The following is a 15,213-nucleotide window of genomic DNA, read 5'->3' as shown; positions in this document are numbered from 1 at the left end:
AGACAATACATTTAAGGTGGTGGAAGCCACATTGGCTTCCTTGGAGGATTGTGCTAGAACTTCAACAGTTCGAGCACTTAACCCAGAAGGCTGGGCTACTACCTCTAGGGGAGATGCTCCTATCGGTGACAATACTTTTGGTGTGTTGGACACCATATTGACCTCTTTGGAGGTTTGTGCTCTGGCTTTTATAGCCTGAGCACTTGACCCAGATGGCTGGGCTACTACCACTAAGGGAGATGCACCTGACGGGCCAGGTGCTGCCACTGGTCCCCCTGTGGTAGTAAGGGGTAGTGGATTATAATCTTTTGTTGGCATCTTAACCGCGCGAGCAAAATTAAGTTGCCAATTGAGTAAATGCTTTGTATAACCTACACTTATATGTTCAGCATTTGCTTTCAAGATTGCAGCTTCTTCATTCTTGTATTCTCTACATCTTTTATCATTTGGTTTATGATTATCTTTACAGTTTGCACAGGTTGTATCTCTGTTGCATTGGCCATGTTCTAACAAAGAACAGTTAATACAGATCTTCGTATTATTGCAGTACCGGGAAGGGTGACCGTACTTGAAACAATTAAAGCATTGTAAAGGCCTAGGTTTATATTCTCGAACACGTACTCTTTCATTCTCAATAATTATATGATCTGGTATAACAGGGGTTTCAAATGTTAAAACTACCATGCTTGTTTGAGGGATCTTACTTACTTTCCAAACATTAGCAGGGCACATGTCCAGAATTTCTGGTTCTGAGAATTCATATAGATCTTTATCAAAAACTACTCCTTTACCATAGCTGAAGCTCATATGTGGTTTAATATCCTTAATAGGATCAATTTCTGCAATCTTCATGCCACAAAGCATGTGAGCTTGAGTATCTGATTTTGCATTAATCAAAATAGATTGCTTACCGTATCTACTAATATCCTTACTTTTAATTAAACCAACTTTTTTTTGTATAAATTTACTAATCTTATAAGTTATAATTATCTATCTTTCCAGATGCAATTATCCATGTTGGGGGCTTGGGGGTTCTTACTTCTGGAAGTCTATGCTCTATTTCTTTTTCCATCCATTCTTCTGGTTTATATACCTCTAGGTGTCTTGGTGCTTTATCACATAAAGCCCCAGAAATCAAACAATTGTCAATTTTTATGCTCTCCAAATTTTTATTTGCTTCTAAAGCAATCGCAAAACTTGAAAATGATACCCAAGCTTCCCAAAAGCCTTTACTACCATTAAGCTCCATTAAAATTTCTTTGATTGCTCCAAATCTACAGAAGGCTTCATAGATTATGTCATAGCTACAACCAATTGGTATGTTCTTTAAGTGGAGAATTTTCAGATTTTTTGTTGGATCTGGTAATGAGCCAGAACCAGAAAGTAAAGTATTACGGTTATTACAAGCATCATTTTCCACCAGTGCCGATAAATTTTCTTTAACAACATTGGTCAAAGAAGTATTGTTGGAGGAATCCTTTTTATTGCCGAGGTTGTCAACAGAGCTTTCCCTATTTAAACAAGCAGAAGTCGTCAACGGTGTCTGGGGTTCGCCATTTGATCCAGGGGTACGGGGAATATTAAGTTTACTCATTAATTATTTTTTCAGGGGGAGGGAAGGGGTCATAATAACAATGAAAAAAAAAAAACAATGGAAAAAAATATAGTTTAAGGGAGAGAAAAAATTAAGACTGTCTGAAATTCCAAAGAAGACACCGTTAGCCTTTCCTGGAATTAATTTCTCCACCAATGACACCTGTGAAAGCTGCTTACCAAATGTCCACTCCCTACCCTACCACAAAGGGATGGTACCACTATGATTAGAGTGGCTCAAGTGTATGCCAAACCCGCTTGATGGGACAGAGCATTTCAAGAATACAATCATCCCCACTCTAATCATAGTGGCAGGCAAACCGGACAGAATGCCGAGAGTCCTATCTCTATAAAATCGCCAACCCCTGGAATCCGAAGGCCAAATTTCCTAAGAGATAGTTCCGCGTGCCAGTATGGGAATACTGACACTCCTAGGTGTCCAAACATTTTCGGGCAGTTGGCAAGACCACCACAGCTCCCACAATTGATTTTGAAATAAAAACCGATCATGGATACAATGTCCCCTCTAAAAAACCTGGACAGTGAAATGGGTAAAAGAGTTTTGACAGCAAGGTTGGAGACAGCTGATAATTATGAAGGAGGAATAAGCAATAAGAGGTAATAGAAAAAGAATGAGAGAAATTTAGGGTCAAACTGAGGAAAAGAAATTCCCCAGTTCGAGAGCCCTCTTGCCCGTCACAAGCCTTCAGCACGGGAATGATATGCCGTGCTGAAGCCCAATGACTTCATCAAGGCATTCTCTCGTTAAGAGGGAGCAGAGCTATGAGGGTCATAGAAAGGTTGACCGATGTTCTGGTCTTGTTGAGTACCCTCCTCATCAGACAGAACGGAGGAAAGGCGTAAACGTTGATTTTGTCCCACCATTGTTGGAATGCCTCTTGCCAAAGAGCCTTGAGGTCTGGGACTGGGGAACAGTACAACGGGGACCTGAAGTTCATGCAAAGAGATCCACAGTTGGAGAACCCCACAGAGTCAGGACTTTGTTGGCTACTAGATGATCCAAAGACCACTCGGTACTCACAATCTGAGATGCTCTTCTCAGGTTGTTAGCGAGCAAATTCCTCTTGCCCAGAATGAAGCATGCCGATAGTGGTATCAAGTGAACCTCGGCCCATCTCAGTATCTCTACTGCTAAATGGGACAGGAGCTGCAAAAATGTAACTCGTCTGTTGATGTAAGCCACTAATGTGGTGTTGTCGCTCATCACCACCGAGGGGCCCGCCAGGAACTGGTGGAACTGTTGAAGGGCCAGAAAGACGGCCTTCATCTCTAGGAGATTTATGTGGAGGTACTTTTCTGACTCTGACCAGAGGTCTGAGGTCGTGTGGTGCAGCACGTTATTTCTAGATTTTTTATTTATCATCATTAGTCAGGTTGAACTGTATTTGTATAACACATTACAGCATTGTATTTCATAAATTTTGTGGACTGTTTAATTGATCGTCAGTCCATCACTAAAAAAATTTTTTTTATTACAGAGAGATGGTGGCCCACACCCAGCAGGGATTATAGGGTAGATGGAGAAGTTTTCAATAGAAATGTTACTCAAAGCCTGTTTCGTTGTTATAACTTCTTCCCGTACACTGATGAGTGATTCAAGCACGTCCTACTACATTGTGATGTAATTAAACTTGAGAGCAAAAACATAATTTCTGGGTCGATCTGTGGCGCCGGGTGAAAAGAGTCCTTCTTATATACCTTTTCTGATAAAACCTTCCAATTATACCAGAAAAAGATAAAAGCATGGAATGCTGAGGTTACAACCCTCGCGCGAGCACCTTTAGGGTGTCGTGTATAAAGCAAAGGCGCGTGAAATCCACTATTCACAGGTTGTCTTCCATTTAGTTAATTCCTTCGTCAAAGGGATGGGCCGATACAAAGGCCCTTGCCAACCACCAGCGCCACACCACCCACGCCACGACGCGAGCGCCATCTGAACAACATCCTTCTTTTTGGACTGATAGAATAGTGTGTAATTTGTGGTGCTCTCGATCGTTTTTAACAGTCATGGATTTATTTTGTCATGTCCGAAGCTCCATCTTCACACATTCCAATGTTAAGTACCATAGTTTGTTTTGACAGTATTTTATTGTACCGGGCTTTTGTTTTATATCCAGTATAGTCTGTTTTATTATTCCCGTCTGGCCTTTCATGGCGGCCATTGTTGGTTCACTTGTTTGGGAATTCATCTTTATCTGCCCGTTTAGTACTCTGTCACTTAGGTTCTTGGTTAAGTCCCTGGCCTTATGCCTTTAGAACCGTTATTATTTTTATTTTTTTGTGTATTTATGCTCATGGTACTTTTTGCTAGTAAGTCCAGCCTACGAACGAGATAGCGATTTAGCTTTGTTTTTGTTTAGTAACCGCCCGAGGCGTTCGTCACTCGACTGTGCTATTTATTTAAAGTTTTAGCAGATGCTATTCTTCGATCGTAGTGTTATATGGATGTACATTTTTATTTTATATGTTTATAATAGTGTTGTGTGATTTTTAGTCCTGTTTTTGTGTCCAAGAGAGCGAGAGATTGGGGTCCCCGTTTTCTGTTCGCAGTCACGAGTTACCCCTTTATCTCGTTTTCTTTCTTTGCTCTGGTGGTTGAGCGGATTTCCCGTTTTCCGTTTTGTGCGTTCAACGGGTTCTCCCTCCCTCACCTCTCCCCCTCGGGGTGGATGATAACTTACGAGTTATTTATTTTTCGTGACTTCAATTGTTAGCGTTATTTTGGTCCGTGTTCGTCCTCTCCCCGTTACGGCTCGGGAGTAGTTTATGAACGTTTTCCACTCCGCCTTGAGTTCTACTCCGGCTTGAGGGATTCTCAATGACTTTCGTTCTATTGTTATATTTATATATTGTTTACTACATGGGACGGGCTTCATATTGTTTAGATACGACCCTCCGGTGGCCCTTACTGCGGTCTCAGGCCACGGCCATATCCACAATAGCCATTGTTATTACAATTGTGTTTTTATTCACAATAATTATTCAGGACCTTTCTTCTCCCTCCGGCCTCACCGGAGTTTGTAAATACGCTTTGCTATGATCTAAGCCTTAGCCCTTAGCTGCGGCTTGGCTTTTATATCTTCACAATTGAATTATTAGCCACAATTGAATTATTCAGAGTATCTCATTATCCTCCGGCGTCACCGGAGGTCGCCCATACACTTCACACTTATATTTGCCTTGCCTTTGGCTAAGACGGCATTATTCAGGACATCTCATTACGCTCCGGCTTCACCGGAGGTCGCCCATACACTTAACACTTATATTTGCCTTGCCTTTAGCTAAGGCTGGTGTTTATATTTATTTTAAGGGCATGTCACTGCTTCCCCGACCCTCGCAGGTCGGCAGATTGCTTTAAGTTATTTATCCTTATGTCATTATCAGACATTAGGTAAATTACAAATATACAAACATTTGGATATTATAGTGCCAACAATGGTTTTGGCCGAATAGCGATTTAAACGTTTGCGATTTAGTCTGTTAGTTTGTACTCGCCCCAGGAAGGCTCGATTTAGACTATATCCTTATTTATTGGTTAAGTTGTCGTTATTCTTCGTTTTTGGTTATTACAATGACTAAAAATTAAAAAGAAAAAGGAAAAATAAAAATAAAATAAAAACAATCAGTTTTATTTTACTTTCCTTATATTATTGTGTGATGTTAGCTTTTATTATGTAACCACTACATTGTGATGTAATTAAACTTGAGAGCAAAAACATAATTATGCATATACTACTAATATAACAATGTAAGCTTCCTTGTTAGCTTTCCTTAATAACTAGATGAGTAAGATTAAGAGAAAATGAAACGAGAAAATAAAGAAGAAACAAGACTGAATAGTAGAGTTTAGTGATCTCCATGTCTATCCAGGAAAAACCATAAAATCCTTGGAAAAGTACCAATCTAGAGACTCCATAGTATTCCAGTGAAGATATAATGATAGTGAGAGTACTGACTGAGAATTATGCCAAAGTCAGAGCAACTTTAAATGTGTGTTTTATTATATAATTATTCTTATCACTGACAGATGTTTTCCCACCACAGTGTAATTGCCTTTTTTTCATATATTGACACACAGTTTCCATGGATAGTGTTTCACATACTCGTCCCCAGAAACAAGTGAACATACAGTGGCATAGAAAAACTCTCAGCAGCAGCCAAACTTTAAGAGTTGTCAATGTCCAAACCCGGCTGACTGTTCATGCAGATAATGAACCACAGTGTTGTGGGGTTCTCCTTTAAGCTTGAAGTTTTTTTTTATGTCACAAGCCTGGAACTTTCTCTGTAAAATATCTACCTTAACCAGAAAGGCTCTGACTTGATGTTGACAATTAGAAAATCTGCATCACAGATCAAATAGGGCTTGATCCTAAAAAAAGGGCTTTTATATGTTTTACCTTATTTTTGTGTGTGACTTTGCAATCAAGAGGAGGGGCCTCAAAATATTATTATATGTGGTCTCAACTCTTATCCATTTTCATGGTTGTAGAATATCCATGGCATACTGTGTATCAGCGAGGATTGTAAGCCTTTTGTTTTTTGTCTTTCTGATGTAGAGGTGAGAATGTAGAGAGAGGTCCAATGTGCAACCTTGTTTTATAATCCCTTTGATCTTGATGCAAGCAATCATTCAAATTACATTTGAATTTAACCAAGATATGTATACTATTTATACTTGCATATTTACTGTATATGAAATATTTTCTAGATTGAATCCTAAGAGGCTCTGCCAGGATATATCTAGGTTGCTGCTTCTGGTTTTTGGAGACCTGTACTTTCTCCTCACTATTTTTTTTTCTCAAAATAAATATTCTAATTTTTTAGTAAACTGTGTATTTTTTTCCAGTACATCATAAGTGTCCCTTTCTCAGCCTATAATTTATAATTTGTTTATATACTGTATACTGTAAATGGTTTTACTGTCATTTTCCTCTCATGTTAAATTACCTAAAAATTAAGAAAAACCTTCTCCTTCGAAAGCATGCTGCCGCTATCTAAATTGGATCCATGCATGCTAGTAACAAGTGAGACTTCTTACTTCTGAATAATATTAAGTAACTTCAGTTCTAGTTGGGTCCCCTTACCCAGTATAAAATCAAGGGGTGGTGCCCACTGCCCAGTTCCCTTGACTGTTTACCTGTTCCCCAGATTTCTGGGTATTCCACCGTTCAATCTTTTTGTGTAGTAAATGGAGTGTGGTCGGCATTCGGACATTAGGCAGTCTGCGTGCTACATCTGGCCATAGTCTGCAAACCGCTACAACGTCCGTTCTCTCCCAGCCAAAAGTAAAAAGTGATGTGGTTCATCGAACCGGAGTAGATATTGGTGGCTGGAAGATGAGCGATTTGCTCTCCTGCTCGCTCATCCCTCGTGAGAGCGTGCGAGAAGGAGCTTTAGAAAGGGATTTGGGGGTGCGGGTAGAAGAAGAACGAGTCCTGCTCGCCCTTGAGGGAGAACGATCCTGCTTAGCCTTCTTCCTCCTACGCCTGCTAAACTTCTCCCAATGGGAGGCAGGCCACTCCCTACACTCTGCGCAGGGCGAGCCCTGCTCGCAACGATGCCCTTGACACATAGGACACAGAGTGCGGGTCGGTCTCCAACGACGACATAAAAAGAGAAAGCAAACAAATTGAAGGGTCCAATCACAGTCAGGAGGAGAGTGGACACGTCAGATCACTACTGAGCCAAAAGAAAAAGTAACGTCTCACAGCTGTGAGAGTATATATAGAGGCAGCTGGGTACCCTCCATCCACCCGCTGCCTACCCGCTAAGCAGTTAGGCAGGGTTGCCAACTCGCACTCAAAAGTCTAATGGCTACCTCCAGCTGCCACTGAAAGAATATCCACATAAATAACGGAAGGTTTGTTAATATGGGAACAAATCATTTTTTTTAAATTTAGCTTCAGTGTAATGTATTGCGAGTATGAAATAAAATAACAAATTAATAAGATATGAAAAAATATCTAAATCTGTTGTTGCACATAGAAATATTAGGACCAAATTTCGTACCTATTAAGAATAATGTGAGAAAACACTTATAAACGATGAATATATAACTTAATTGGCCCCCTTAGATATTTAACTTTCTAATTAAAAAGAAAAGAAAAAAAAGACGACAAAAATTTTCTAAACCAACATTTGCTCTGCACAAATGGCATATCAACACAAGCCAATATTTCAGAATACTTAAATAATCAAGATTTTACTATAAAACAAATGGTGGACTCCTAAGAGAATACTGTATCATGGCTTCGTTATGATTACATCAAGAAACTTGTTAATTTTACTTACACTTTATAAGGAAGTTTGGGATCTGAAGTCAGAGTGATCTTGAAAGTAACTTTTGATCTGAAAAACAAAAATAAGAAATTATAGAAAACCAGTTCCTGAAACCCAAAACATTGTCTTGAAAGGTTCATCAACTACAATCACACTGCATGATTTTCCACTTAAGAATCTGAATTGGAACATTATACTTTTGTCTCAAACTTTTATTCTAATATAAAGTTATCTTTGAATGCCGAATCTCATTTCAAATTCTCTCAACTGGCTATTGTAACTAGTATACAATCATTCATTTGCTGAGAATAACTTTAAATCAGCAAGCAGAAATTCATGTACTAGAACTTCATACAAGTATAAAACTGAAAAATCTAATTTTTCAAGTAATTTGTCTTTTCTAACTATACAACTGAGTCCTTTAATAAAAGTATGATTAACAGCACAGCTGGAACTCTGCTATTAAACTTTATAACATGATGTCAGCAGTTACTGGCAGGCGGTAAGGAGGCCTTACCTCTTCCAGCCCACTAAGTAGCCACTTTGACCTTCACCTAGGAACTAAGGGGACGGATGAGGTGGGAAGTGTTACTTAGGTTTGTAAAGTTAAGAAAATACAAATTACTTTTAAAATCTTTGATTTGTTCCTACATGAACACAACCCCTTGTCCTTTAATGGAAGTCTTTTCTTAAGGAGGAGTTACTTCCTATGACCAAACTGGCTGGTTTAAAATCCCAGGATGTCAGGATACTCAGACATGAAGAGATGCAAGTGTTCTCCAATCCACCTCCTAGCAACCTGATAAAATTTTCTGTCTACCTTTCCTCTTGAAAGGAGGATGTGAAGAAAAACTTTTATCTTAATGTAAATAGAACAGTTGCTCAATAGGGTATCTTACTTGCATCCAAGTCTAATCCAGCAACATAATGGCTTGACTGCTGCACCCCAAGGAAGGGGAAATAAAAAGAGGAAAAAGGGCCAGACATTCTTAGTGCTCCTCCTAGATTAACATCACAATTGCTTATCTTGATGAGATGTTTCTTGTCCTACCAAGGAGCTAGGTATGCTACATAACCTGCTGAGCAAATACCACAGGTCCTAAAGAATAAAATTATTAAAGGTTTTGTGGTTACATTGAAATAGGTCGTGGGCTGTGAAGGTTGTATGGCATTTCCAGACCTTTGCCTTCAAGACTTGCCTGACAGGTTCTTACAGAAGTCCAGTGTTGCGACCACTCTAACTTTGTGAGCATGTACATGTGTAGGTTCTTCTGGTTCTACTGATTAGGTTTGCACTCTCCTCATCATATTTTAAAGCCAGATTTTGTTTTTGGATACCTTCTTATTATACCTTCTTGAGCTGATGCACAGGTTTTGGAACTACTGTCTCATAGGTTAAGTTTTCTTCAGGTAGTGTTTTAATACTTTCACAGCAACAAATCATCTAGATCATCAGTCACCTCCCTGAGTGAGTATATGGAGGTCTCAAACTTGGGGTCATCCACGGCCAGGTTCTGAGTTTTAGTGACAAACTAAGGGAGGAAGGAAAAGGAGACTTTTCTCCATCCCTCAGTATGGCTAACAAGATGCAAGATGATGTGATGTTCACCTACTCACTTTGAAACAATGCCAGGGCAAGCAAGAAATGACAAATTCGTAGATACAGTAATTTGTATTTTTCCTACCCATACAAACCTTAGCTATCTAAATAGGGTATTACTTTCGGCGTAGCTGAAATGACGAGCCATTAAACTTTTAACAAGGGTTTACTACCCCCTCGCTAACTAGTAGCTAGCTACCCCTCCCCCCTCACACACCGGTGAACTAGTTCACTTTGCTTAGAGGTAGGACTTATCCCGGGGGACAGGGCTGGCGGGCAAGTTTAATTAAATAGCTAAGGTTTGTATGGTTAGGAAAAATCCAAATTATCTACGAATTTGTCATTTGTTCCGTAACCGAAATACAAACCACGCTATTTGAATAGGGTGACTTAACCCTTAGGAAGGGTGGTGAGTCCCAGCCGTACTGGCTTTGGCTTTTTGCCCAGGGACTCAGTATCTGAGTAAGTAGAACTCAAGATAAGGAGTCCCTGCACCTCGCAAGTACCTTGCTCTGCAAGGACCGCGGCCTACGTAAGCATGTGTGTGAAGGAATGAAGTGTGATTCGTCCTAGGAAGTTGACCTGGAGTTCTTTAGATGGAAATCTAGGTTAGAACGTTCCCAATACCACCTCATAAGGGTATGGGGGACGCGACAGTATTATCTTGATACTAGGAACACAAGGAAGCATGGTTTACCTGCAGTGGTTTGAGGTCAGCTGTGCAGAGAACCAAGGATGCTGCTTTCCCCAAGACAGGGGAGGATGAAGAAAAGAATAAGGGCCAGGCATACCTTTTCATTCATGCAGACTAAAACCGGGTAACAATGCCCTCAACCTTCTGCTACTTGTCCATTAAGGAGCCTGAGGTTTAGACCAGCTGTTGTGCAGCCACCACAGGGCCGATAGAGAATGTATCAAGCCTCCTGTGGGTCACGTCTTGCAGGTAGTGGGCTGTGAAGGTCGTTTGACCCTTCCAAACCCCTGCTTGTAGAACCTGCGTCACTGAGTAGTTTCTCTTGAACGCCAGGGACGTAGCGATGCCCCTGACATCATGTACTCTAGGGCGACGTGACGGAGGAGGGTCTGGATTCAGGGAATGGTGGATGACCCTGCGAATCCACGCTGAGATAGTATTCTTAGTGACCCTCCACTTCGTCCTTCTTGTGCTCACATACAAAGCTTGCACTCGAGGACGAACTGCAGCTGTTCTTTTAAGATAAAGCCTCAGACTCCTTACTGGGCACAGTAGATGGTCTGGGTCATCTGTTACGGAACGGAGATTCGAAATCCAGAAGGAGTCGAACCGGGGGTCCGGCACTCCTGGATTTTGAGTCTTAGCTACAAACTCAGGGATGAACCTGAACGTTACCTCCCCCCATCCCCTTGAATGGGCGATGTCATACGAGAGACCATGAAGTTCGCTGACTCGCTTGGCCGAGGCCAAAGCAAATAGGAACACCGTCTTCAAAGTCAGGTGGCGATCAGAAGCCTGGCGTAATGGTTTGAATGGAGGTCTCTTAAGAGCCCTCAGGACTCGAACCACGTTCCATGGAAGAGGTCTCACTTCCGACTGAGGGCAGGTAAGTTCATAACTTTGTATGAGTAAAGAAAGTTCTAGCGAGGAGGAAATGTCCATTCCTTTTAGCCTGAAGGCAAGACTTAAGGCTGAGCGATAGCCTTTCACTGCCGAGACTGAAAGGCGCATTCCTTCCCGCAAATACACAAGAAACTCCGCTATTGCTGGAATAGTAGCATCAAGAGGAGAGATACCCCTTCCACGACACCAACCACAGAAGACTCTCCACTTCACCTGGTAGACTCTTGCGGATGACTTTCGCAGGTGTCGAGACATCCTTTCCGCAACTTGTTGCGAAAAGCCTCTCTCTGTGAGGAGATGCTGGATAGTCTCCAGGCGTGAAGCCGTAGCGATGCTACGGCTTTGTGGAAGATGTTGGCGTGTGGTTGCTTGAGTAGCTCGTGTCGAAGAGGGAGTTCTCTCGGGAGTTCCGTCAGGAGTTACAGAAGGTCCGGGAACCACTCTGCGTGATGCCATAGCGGAGCTATTAAGGTCGTTGACAGGTTGACCGATATTCTGGTCTTGTTGAGCACCCTTCTCATCAGACAGAACGGGGGAAAGGCGTAAACGTCGATGTTGTCCCACAGTTGTTGGAAGGCATCTTGCCAGTGCCTTGGGGTCCGGGACTGGGGAGCAGTACAGCGGGAGCTTGAAATTCAAGGCTGTCACGAACAGATCCATCATCAGGGAACCCCACAAAGTCAGGACTTTGTTGGCTACTAGAGGATCCAAAGACCACTCGGTACTCACTATCTGGGATGCTTTGCTCAAACTGTCGGCGAGCACATTCCTTTTGCCCGGAATGAAGCGAGCCCATAGTGGAATCGAGTGGACTTCGGTCCATCTCAGTATCTCTACTGCAAGATGGGATAGCTGTTGTGAAAAGGTACCTCCCTGCTTGTTGATGTAAGCCACTACCGTGGTGTTGTCGCTCATCACCACCTCGGAGTGACCCGCCAGGTACTGTCGGAACTGTTGAAGAGCAAGATAGACGGCCTTCATCTCTAGCTGGTTTATGTGGAGGCACTTTTCTGATTCTGACCATAGGCCTGAGGTCTTGTGGTTCAGAACGTGCCCCCCCCCCCTTCTTTTGAGGCGTCCGAGAACAGCATTAAATCCGGGGGGAGGACGAGAAGAGCCACTCCCTTTCGGATGTTTTCGTCTGTCACCCACCATTGAAGGTCTGTCCGTTTCGCAGGACCCATAGGGACCAAAATGTCCAGGGAATCGTAACCTTGATTCCACCGAGACTTGAGCCGCCATTGCAGGGATCTCATCCTGAGGCGCCCATTTGGAACTAGACGGGCCAGAGAGGAAAGGTGACCGAGGAGACGTAACCACGATTGGGCTGGGAGTTGTTCTCGTCTGAGGAAAGGATCTGTGACCCTCCTCAGCCTTGCTATCCTGTCGTCTGATGGAAAGGCTTTGTGGAGATTGGTGTCCAAGATCATGCCTAGATGTACCAGTCATTGAGATGGAAGCAGAGAAGACTTCTCGAGATTTACCATGATCCCTAGATCTTGGCAAAGTCCCAGAAGCTTGTCTCGGTGTCGAAGAAGGGTCGACTCAGAGTCTGCCAGGATCAGCCAGTCGTCCAGATAATGGAGTAGACGAATGCCGATCCTGTGTGCCCACGAAGAGATCAGGGTGAACACACTGGTGAAAACCGAAACACAGCACCTTGAACTGGTAGATCTTGTTGTATCAGGCTGAATCTTAAGTACTTCCTTGAAGACGGAAGGATTGGGATCTGGAAGTATGCGTCCTTCAGTTCCAGTGTACACATGAAGTCTTGTGGTCTCACTGCAAGTCTGACCGTGTCTGCTGTCTCCATGCTGAACGGAGTTTGTTTGACAAACCTGTTCAGAGCTGAGAGGTCAATGACTGGTCTCCAACCTCCAGACGCCTTCTTTACAAGGAAGAGTCGACTGAAGAAGCCAGGGGACCCGTCGACGACCTCTTGGAGAGCATCCTTCTTTAGCATGGTTTTGACTTCTGCCCGTAGGGCTAGCCCCTTTGCCGATCCCATGGCATAGGAGCTCAACGACACTGGATTGGCTGTCAGGGGAGGAAGAGATGTTATGAACGGGATGCGATATCCTTGACTGATTACAGAAACCGTCCAGGAATCGGCTTTGTGGAAGATGTTGGCATGTGGTTGTTTGAGTAGATTGTGTCGTGGAGGGAATTCTCTTGGTAGCTCCGTTAGGAGTTGCAGAAGGTCCGGGAACCATTCCGAGTGATGCCATAGCAGAGCTATGAGGGTCAATGAAAGATTGACCGATGTTCTGGTCTTGTTGAGTACCCTACTCATCAGACAGAATGGGGGAAAGGCGTAAATGTCGATGTTGTTCCACCATTGTTGGAAAGCATCTTGCCAGAGAGCCTTGGGGTCTGGGGAACAGTACAGCGGGAGTCTGAAGTTCATGGCCGTTGCAAAAATATCCACAGTTGGAGAACCCAAGAATTTCAGGACTTTGTTGGCTACTAGATGATCCAAAGACCACTCGGTACTCACTATCTGAGACGCTCTGCTCAGATTGTCGGCTAGCACATTCCTTTTGACAGGAATGAAGCATGCCGATAGTGGTATCGAGTGGATTTCGGCCCATCTCAGTATCTCTACTGCTAGATGGGATAGTTGCTGCGAAAACGTACCTCGTTTGTTTGTTGATGTAGGCCACTACTGTGGTGTTGTTTCTCATCACCACCACAGAGTGACTTGCCAGGTACTGTTGGAACTGTTGAATGGCCAGAAAGACGGCCTTCATCTCTAGGAGATTTATATGGAGGTATTTTTCTGACACTGACCAGAGACCTGAGGCCGTGTGGTGCAGCATGTGGGCCCCCACCCTTTTTTTTGAAGCGTCTGAAAACAGCATCAAATGTGGGGGGAGGACGAGAAGATTCACTCCTTTTTGTAGGTTCTCGTCTGCCACCCACCACTAGAGATCCGTCAGTTCCGCAGGTCCCATGGGGATCTGGATGTCCGGGGAATCGTACACTTGATTCCACCGGGACTTGAGTCGCCACTGGAGGGATCTCATCCTGAGGCAACCGTTGGGAACTAGACGAGCCAGCGATGAAAGGTGACCGAGGAAACGTAACCACTTTTGGGCTGGAAGTTCTTCTCGTCTGAGAAAAGGCCTTGCGACTTTCCTCAGCCTTGCTATCCTGTCGTCTGATGGGAAGGCTTTGTGGAGATTGGTGTCTATAATCATGCCTAGGTATACCAGTCTTTGAGTGGGAAGCAGTGAGACTTCTCAAGATTTACCATGATCCCCAGATCTTGGCAAAGTCTCAGAAGTTTGTCTCGGTGTTGAAGAAGGGATGACACCGAGTCTTCTAGGATTAACCAGTCGTCCAGATAACGGAGGGGACGGATACCAATCCTTTGTGCCCAAGATGATACTAGGGTGAACACTCTGGTGAAAACCTGTGGTGCTGTGGAGAGACCGAAGCACAGCACCTTGAACTGGTACTTTCTGTTGTCTAGGCTGAATCTTAAGTACTTCCATGGAGACGGATGGACTGGGATCTGGAAGTACGCGTCCTTTAGGTCCAGTGTGCACATAAAGTCTTGCGGTCTTACTGCTAGTCTGACCGTGTCCGCCGTCTCCATGCTGAACGGAGTTTGTTTGACAAACTTGTTCAGAGCTGAGAGGTCGATGACTGGTCTCAAGCCTCCAGACACCTTCTTTACAAGAAAGAGTCGACTGAAGAAGCCTGGAGATTCGTCGAGGACCTCTTGGAGAGCGCCCTTCTTCAACAGGGTCTGGACTTCTGCCCGAAGGGCTTGCCGCCTTGCCGATCCCATGGCAAGGGAGCTCAATGACACTGGATTTGTCGTCAGGGGAGGTAGAGATGATATGAACGGGACGCGATATCCTTAACTGATCACGGAGATTGTCCAGGAATCGACCCCGAGTTGCTTCCACCTGTTTGAGCAACTTTGTAGGCATCCCCCCCACTGGTGGACATGCAGGGGGACTGCCTATCCTAGCGTTTGCGGCCTCGGCTGCTCCCTCTAGGATTCTTGCCTCCCCTGCAGGACTTTTTGCTTTTCCTTTCTTTGACAGGAAAGGGCTTAGACACCACAGTCTTTGCTGCTGTCATCGTTTTAGCGGTCTTTTACTGGACGGGA

At 43.5% G+C, this 15,213-nt stretch overlaps 1 protein-coding gene across 2 annotated transcripts in view; it reads right to left on the bottom strand.

The window, feature by feature from the left end:
- Positions 1–15,213, bottom strand: part of LOC137638568 (ubiquitin-fold modifier 1) — a 96,355-nt gene that overhangs the window by 62,993 nt on the left and 18,149 nt on the right. For both annotated transcript variants that reach the window (XM_068370740.1, XM_068370741.1), the window contains exon 2: positions 7,906–7,962. Coding sequence is in view for 1 of the 2 variants with exons in the window: in XM_068370741.1 (XP_068226842.1) it covers positions 7,906–7,962 (57 nt within the window). In the remaining variant the exon portion in view is untranslated. The remainder of the gene's footprint in view (positions 1–7,905; positions 7,963–15,213) is intronic.

Source organism: Palaemon carinicauda, chromosome 3 (assembly GCF_036898095.1).
Source record: "Palaemon carinicauda isolate YSFRI2023 chromosome 3, ASM3689809v2, whole genome shotgun sequence".
NCBI classification, from domain to species: Eukaryota; Metazoa; Arthropoda; class Malacostraca; order Decapoda; family Palaemonidae; genus Palaemon; species Palaemon carinicauda.
This window is presented reverse-complemented; position numbering and strand designations above follow the sequence as displayed.